This window comes from Galeopterus variegatus, unplaced genomic scaffold (genome assembly GCF_000696425.1).
Source record: "Galeopterus variegatus unplaced genomic scaffold, G_variegatus-3.0.2 Scaffold6378, whole genome shotgun sequence".
Lineage (NCBI taxonomy): Eukaryota > Metazoa > Chordata > Mammalia > Dermoptera > Cynocephalidae > Galeopterus > Galeopterus variegatus.
Genome location: NW_007732489.1, coordinates 101,239 through 109,798, shown reverse-complemented (window position 1 = coordinate 109,798; position 8,560 = coordinate 101,239). Strand labels below are relative to the sequence as shown.

At 37.5% G+C, this 8,560-nt stretch overlaps 1 protein-coding gene across 1 annotated transcript in view; it reads right to left on the bottom strand.

Annotated features, from left to right (window-relative positions):
* EPHX4 (epoxide hydrolase 4) overlaps window positions 1-8,560 on the bottom strand; it is a 23,975-nt gene that overhangs the window by 8,557 nt on the left and 6,858 nt on the right. The window contains exons 3-4 of the mRNA XM_008590805.1: window positions 3,704-3,861; window positions 1,014-1,142 (exon numbers count right to left, since the gene is read on the bottom strand). Of these exons, the coding sequence (XP_008589027.1) occupies window positions 1,014-1,142; window positions 3,704-3,861 (287 nt within the window). The remainder of the gene's footprint in view (window positions 1-1,013; window positions 1,143-3,703; window positions 3,862-8,560) is intronic.

Genomic DNA, 8,560 nt, shown 5'->3' with positions numbered 1-8,560 from the left:
ACAGTGCTCACTGGCTGAGCGCGGTGTGGCCGGTCTCAAAAAGGACAAAAAAAAAAAAAAATACTCCTCCCTCTTACAATTACAAATCTGTGTGAGGCCAGATTTCTTCTTGTGCTTCAATTCAAACAACCCATCGCAATAGATTGAATGCAGAAACAGATATGAGAACCCAGCTGTCTTCTTTTAAGCCGAAAATGAAAGAGATTTGCAAAAATGTAAATAACACTTTTTTCAATAAAATTTTGTTTTGGAAGATGTAGTTAGTTTTTATTAAAATGTTATTTACGTTAACGTATAATGTTTTCTTTTTAATGAATTAATACATAAATATTTTTTAAATGTCTCAGTTTTAATTTCTGATACAGTGAATATTTATAGATATAACCCATATAAACAAAAGCTCATTGGAGTCTTTAATAATTTTAAGAGTATAAAGAAGTCCTGAGATAAAAAATTTGAGAAGTGCTGCTTTAAAGAACACTGCTATTCCTGATAGCCAAAGCAGTCAGGCAAGAGGAGAATTTATTTCAAGGCTGTCAGGATTCATTACTGTCAAATTAATGTTACTGCATTTTTCCCTTTATCCCTCCCCAAGTTGACAGTAAGATATTTTCAAAAAAGGAATACATGGGCCGGCCCGTGGCTCACTTGGGAGAGTGCGGTGCTGATAATACCAAGGCTATGGGTTCGGATCCCATATAGGGATGGCTGGTTAGCTCGGTTGGGAGAGTGTGGTGCTGACAACACCAAGTCAAGGGTTAAGGTCCCCTTACCAGTCATCATAAAAAAAAAAAAAAAAATAGAAGGAATACAATTACACAAGCAAATATGAAGCTTCATTATCTGAGGCTCTCAGGAAGATTTAAAACCAAGGTATCTGACATTGTCAGATTTAGTCACTTAATTTTTAAAAGTCTATGCGAAACAAATTTTGCTGTTTTTAATCTACAATGTCAGTGACAATAGTAAATTGTCACATTAGCAGAGATGTTTTAATGAAAACTTAAACTCACCTGTAAATACATTTGGATGAGGGAAGTTAATAACAATAAGCTTCATCACCATTTCAGGATAACAGATGGCAATTAGCCAAGCAATCATGCCCCCCCAGTCATGGCCAATCAGAACACATTTGCTATATCCTGTAATTAAGAAATAAATGTTGACACCATTGAAAAGAAACAGGTGGGCACATTATTCATTACCTTACATAAAATAGTTACACTTCTGAACCTGCTCTTCTACTTCCCTACCCTAATTTTGCACTTTCTACAAATATGAGTTCAGTGATTCCAAAACTTGTCTGTACATCTGAATCACACAGATATCATTTAAGAAAATTTAGATGGCTAGCCTAACTCTAGACCTACAGATTCGGAATCTCTCTGAGGAATCTTTTTTTTTTTTTTTCCTTTTTTTTGTCTTTTTTCATGTCCGGCAACGGACCGCAACCCTCAGTGTCGCGCCCGCACCGGACCGGGACTGGCAACGGGATCGCAACCCTTGGTGCTGCGCCCGCCCCCCGCTCAGCCAGTGAGCGGGAACCGGTCTGTATGTGGGATCCGAACCCTCGGTGGGAGCGCCGCCGCGCTTCCCAAGCGGCGCACTGCAGCAGTGCGCCACCGGGCCGGCCCGGAATCTTTTTTTTATTTTAAATTTTAAATTGCCAGATCAGCTCTGGCCCCATGGACCTAAATTTGGAAACCACGGTAAAGACTGCACATAATTAGATCATAATCAAGATTATTTATTTGGTCTATTTTTTGAATGCTGAGAAATTTCTAGTGACAGTAAAATGATAAATGTCCCATCTATGTCCAATTTGTAAATCTTTATTTCCAGGAAGCATCTATTTTTTCCATAGCTTCACAAATCCAATGTTACAACTCAACAGAGCAAAACGTCACTGATTTGGTTTCATTTCATGTAATCATTATGGCAATTTGCACTAGGTTAAAATATTTCTCAATAGAAATTCCTACAGGATTTCCTTTCTATGGATGGATAAGATTCATTTGTAATTTATTTCTGGCATACTTAAAATTACTTAATTCTTTCAATTTAGTATTTCTCACCATCACTCCCCTCCACTATGCTAACACACAGAGACACAGACACACATACACACATAAAAACACATACATCTCGTTTGTATTATTGATTCACCTAAAAATTTCATGATGGCAAATTTAGGTTAGGTCCAACTGAATTATCACAAAATATGAATGAAATACAGCTGTTCAAAATCACATCTGAGGCTGGCCTGTCGGCTCAGTTGATTAGAGCACAGCCTTATAACCCCAAGATAACAGGTTCAGATCCCCATAGTGGACAGCCACAAAAAACTCCACAAAAACAAAATCATGTGTGAGTCTATTATACTGTAATCAGACTAAATGACAACACTGCATGTTGACACCCCCAGACCCACCCATTTTTTCTTCCCTAAAAATATTGGCTTGATCTGTGCTCTAATTAGATTATTGTAGAAAGGGACTTTGATTTCATGGTGTTTCTTACTATATCGTTCCATTAACATATTGACAGTAACAGCTGGGTTTTAGTCAAAGGGGATGTAGTAGACTACATTGTTTAAAAATATTTTCTCCTCGGCCGGCCCCGTGGTGCACTGCTATAGTGCGCCACTTGGGAGTGCGGTGGCGCTCCTGCCGAGGGTTCGGATCCCACATACAGACCGGTTCCCGCTCACTGGCTGAGCGAGGGGCGGGAGCAACGCCAAGGGTTGCGATCCCGTGGCCGGTCCCGGTCCGGTACGGGCGCAACACTGAGGGTTGCGATCCGTTGCCGGACACGAAAAAAGACAAAAAGGAAAAAAAAAAATTTTCTCCTCCCCTTTCCCCACTGTCATAGAAGGAGTATACTTTGCTGCCCTTTTGATGTTAGATTTGGCCATGGGATTTGCTTCGGTCTCCTGGTGGCTGTATGACTCTGGGCTCTGCCATATGACTTGTTTTGGCCAATGTGCTGCTAGTAGAAACTTGAAATATGCCTGTGCAGCTGAGCTCACCCTCTTGTCATTTCTGCCACATCTAGGAGAATAGTTTCCCTGTGCCCCCTCACTCCCCGTAGCTACTCCCCTTTAGCTCAGGTTCCAGCCCAATTCACAGTGAGAAGCCAGTCTCAGCTGAATCTGCAGCCTGAGGCAAAGACCCAGAGGGTCTAGCCTACAGTTGACCTGCAGGTACAGGAATATAGGAATAAGTGGTTATGGCTATATGTCACTGAGTTTGGGGTGGTTTGTTACACAATGTTATTGTGGTATTAACTGATTGATACAAAAGAGATAATGCAAGTGTCTCTGCATCTTATGACATTTTAAAATGAATATTTAGGTGTGGGCTCTGAAGAAATAATTTTTCTGAGTGCAAGAATCAAATTTTCAATAATCGCTTCTGAAAATAATAAACAGCATACATTAGGTCTATTTTTAAAAACAAAATTTGAAAGTCATTCTTGGCTGGTGGACAGAATAATTACTCTGGATATATTATTTTAAATTTCCTGTATAAATATTTTGGGATTGTATACCAAAAACTATAATGACAGGATCCAGATAACAGCTTGGGTAGATGGAAGATGCATTCTCCCAAGAACAAAAGTCATCAATTCACCATTTGAATTGAATGTTAGTCCCTTTAAAAACAATACTGTATTTTTTAAAAAAAAACTTAAAAAAGCCTACCTAAGGAGTCTAAAATATCCTTTATATCTGTAATTAGACAGTCCAATGTATAATTTTCTTGATGGATGGGAGCATCTGTTTCTCCACAGCCTCTTAAATCCAGCGCTACAACTCGATATTCACTTTTAAATTCTCTCAGTTGGTGACGCCAAGAGTACCTGCAGGAAAAAAGAAACATTAAAAATACCATATTAACTAATCCAAAGAGTAACTAACACAAAGAGTAAGTGGAAAACTGTAAGAAATTCCTTATTTTAAGAAAGGTTATATAGTTGGGTGTCAGCAGGAAAAAGAGACCTATTTGAGAAGGTACCGATGTTATTTATTAGAATTATTTTATCTTCTTACCACTCCAGTGGGGTGTAACGAAGTGCCAGTATTTACAGAAACTACAAAATATCAGATAGTAAAATCGATATACTTATATATGTACTTAATTCTCTAAGCTTTTCTTAAATTCTGCTTACAGCCATCAGGGAATCTGTACTGTGAGCAGTTAGTTATTTTACAGCCTGAATTTTTAGACAGAATAAATAGATTATATAGTTTTTTTAAAAAAGTGAGAGGGAAGATGAGTTTTACCAAAACATCTGAATGCTTAGCTGGCCCAGGACTTTGGTGGAATAACACAAATAAAATGTTTCTGTATTGCAGAAACATTTAATTCTCTGATAGAAAAAAAATACTAGATGAAAATTTACTTCCTTCAAAATTAGATTTTACTCACCTTATTACACTGTCAAATAAATAGGGCTCAGTGTTTTTAGTAGTAATAACAGCTTACTTATGGATTTAAAAAGTCTGAAGATAAAAAAAAACACAACAAAGATTATCACTGAAAGAATCCATTTAAACAACCATTTAAGAGCAACCTCTGCTTGCTAAAGCAAAATTCTTCTGTGGAGAAGATACTGAACCATGAGTATAAGCAAGAGTGATACTAATAATACTAAAAATATTTAACAACCCAAATGGCACCAGCACTGTCCAATTAGAATGGCCAAAGTGCTGCAGTCAAGTCTTGGATGCCTGCTGAGCCAGGCATCCCCAGTGCTTGATCATTTTGGAACTGCAGAATTAATTGAAACACAGAGATCCATAAGACTTTTCTTCTTCAAAGTCATTTTGCATAACTTAGAAAAAAGACACGGTTTTTTTCAAAGTGACTCACGATGTTATGGAACTCAAAATATGCATTTTTAAAAAAGCACCTGCATGTACATCTGTTCATGAAAACATAGTATAAAATTATCTGACACAAGCGAAATGAGAGATCATTGTCTGAAAATACTTTTGGAGTGCAATAGGGAACACAGTGATGTAAGATTATAAGCCAGTGTGAGGGGACTGCAGTGTGAAGTGACACAAAGCAATAAGATTAATGTAACAAGTCAACCATGTTACGTCAACAAATAGATGATCGGGATGGGTGTCAGAAACATACTTGGAATTCGGAATGGGCACGTAATCTCTGATCTTTTACTAGGATATCTATGATTAATGAAAATTTGCAAAAGCATTGCCAATTAAGATGGGTATAAAATGTTAATAAAAGCACCTTTTTTAGATAGACCATAGTGGCTTTGTTAATCTTGTCTCTGGGTTGTAACAAATGAAGCGGTTTGTCTCCTTAAAGATACTCATTGCATATGATTTTATTATTTTCTCATTAGCCCTACTTAAAATTTTGAATTGACTTTTTATGTCTTTGTAACTGAAGGCTACTCTTCCCTGTTTATAATCCCTCATGCCCAATCAATAAAGTTCTGCAGATTTAACCTCTTAATTATTTATTCAATCACTTCTCCTGTCCATCCTGCTATCATTACCTTAATTCATGCCTCCATTAGTGCAGCAACCTATTGATTGGTCTGACTCTGTCCACTTCATTCCCCTCAGCTCTATCTTCTACAAAACCAGAGTGATGTAGCAAAAACGCCAACTCGCTCATGTCATTTCCCTGCTTAAAATCTTTTCGTGACTCCCTATTACTCATAACTTGAAGCCCAAGCTCATTATCCTGGCAGACAAAACCTCCAAAATTTGACTATTGCCCAATCTTCCGGCCTGATTACTTTAAACTCTCTGTCATTTGCTTTCTAATAAAAAGAGCTAACATCTATATCATAAGTGCTTCACGTATGATAATGTTGATCTTCAAAACAATGCTATGAGGTAGGTGTTATTATTATCCCCACTTTATAGATGAAGAAATAGAGGCGCCACAGGTTAACTGAAGTGCTGAAGGTCACAGTTAGCAAACACCAGAGCCAGGATTCAAACCCAGGTATTCTGGCCTCAGAATCCACGTTACTCTACCTCTGCAGAACTTGGCTGCTGTAGTGAACAAACAAGAGTACTATTTGCTTTTGTGATTTTGTTCATATTGTGTCCTTTGTCTGAAATACTATCACTCCCCACCAATCCCTTATTATCTCCCAGTCCCTGAGACTCGTCCCTCAATTAATCCCTCCTCACATTGGGCCTGTCCTCCTCCAGGAGCCTTCCTAGGCTCTCTCCCTTACAGGCTGGGTTGGGTGGGCCCCTTCTGTACTCTCTAACTTGTGTGTATACTCTTCTGTGCACTGGGCACAGGTTATATAATGATGTGTTGATATCTGGCTCTTCCACTCAGTTGTAAGCTCCCAGAATTATCTGGGAGAATATCTAGCCCATGTTTGTGCTTAATAAGGATTTGTTGAATAAGAGAAACAACAAGCTAATGGAAGCAATGAATAATGATAGTGCTAGAAGTACCAGTTGTTCAATAAGACTTCTGTCCCAGTTCAAACCTTGAGACAATGACAGCTAAAGGTCCCAAATGCCTGTTAGGGAGTTTTTACTCAATTTCTATTAAATCGTGCATTGTTTTAATATCTTCAGTGTCTCTGTCTTCATTTAGAATTCATTTAATTAGAGATTTCAAGGCACAAATTTGACTCAAAATACTGTGCACAGTCCTGCAGCATTTTACATTTAAAATTGTATAAGAGATTATGCAAACATGATATCCGCATATGTCATTATATTATGTACAATTTAAATTGCCTGAAAAGTAAATTCAACTACTGCTGTTAACAATGAGTTGATCCAAACAATATCCTAAATAATGCTAAGAAATAGGGCAACTGCATATTTTAATAAATTACAAAAGAACAATTTTTGAATGTCATCTTCCTGAATTTCATAAATAAAACACATTTGATTTACACTTTATCCCTAAACTCAAAAAGATATCACCACAGAGATAGTCTGATGGGCATGTCATCTTATGAATAAAACAAAAGCAACCTCCTTGATGTAGGAATGAAACATATTACAAAAGCAGTAACCTCTGAAAATATTATAAATAAACAAAACTATTTTCATCAACATTGTCTTTTTTTCTGGTAGCTTTGGGTGATAGCAGAAAACACTCAGGAAAAACCAATCTCTTTCTCTGTTACTACTTTCAACAGAAGGAGGGTTCCTGGCTTTGCCAGGCTAGCCACTCTCAGATGTAGAGTACCCTTTCATCTTCATCACAGACAAAGGCCATGGTTGTCGGCCTCTGTGCTCAGCTATGTGCAAAAAGAGCCCTCATCTGCCTCAGCACAGAGTGTGATGACACATACATTCCAGACAGCTGGCGATGAAGACGACTCAAAGAAATTGCCTGGGTCAGCTCAAAATATTTTTCAGAGAAATGCAGATTGATGTGGAGAGAGTGGGAGAAAAATCATCCTCCGACAAACAGCCTTATTTAGAACCAATTTAGCTAATGGTCTCATAGATGTATATCCTGTTTGATGTTTCCTTTAGATTTTAAGAAAGAAGACCCAGGATTTTACTGTTTCTGTGTAAGATCTAATAATATACATTAAATATCACCATTTCTCAACAGCTATTCTCAGGCAGTGACGGTAAATGAGGATAATACATTACATTTATACAATGCTTTTCTGTTTAAAAAGCACATTCACACACATTACCAATTTATGATTTTTGTGGTTTGTTTTCACTGCATCAAATATTTCTGACCTAACTGATCTACAAACAAGTTTATAATTTCACAAGTATTTAGGCAAAACTTAATTGATAGAGAAATACCATTTACATTTATAATGTAAATTCAAATTGGTTTGAAATACCAGGCATAAAGTTTTTTTGGCTTTGAAAATGAAAAGAAAAAGCACTTTGTTCTAAAACTTAAACCTCAGAGTTTTGCCCTAAATTCTAAGATTCTAATTGACTTTTGCCACTAGCACCTGAATGAAATAGACTTGACCCCTACAATGGGTAATAGTGGTGATTTGATTGGAAGGAAAGACAGAGTGATTATCAACACAGAGGTCTCGGTTTAGGGTGTGACATACCGAAAGGTATTTGATTACCAGAATCTCCATGTAAGTGCCTTTAGGACTCTCCTTAAATGACAGGTATCTTTCAGGTTAATGGTCAGCAAGTTCAGTGAATTCAGTATGGTCTATTTGAGTAACTGAATTATCAGGTTTTGTTGTTATTTTAAATTATAGCAAGGCAGGCTCTTGCTGGAGTAACAAATGGTGAGTTTGGTGAATAGAACAGACTTGTTCCTATCTATGATCTGCATATATTTCTTAATCTATGGCTCTTTGGAGTGAAAAATATCTTTAGGAGCTTTTTGAAAACTAAACCATTCATTACAATGACCACATTCCCTTCGGACACATCCAGGACTTGACTTTGCTGGAGGCAAATGGGACTGATGTTCAGAGACCAGGGCTGGACTCCTCCTAGGCTGTCCTGTCTACTGAATATTCTAGGACTTCTACAAAGCTCACCAGGCATTACTATTTTGCAAAAGGGCTCTCATGCAGAGTAAACAATGGGACAATT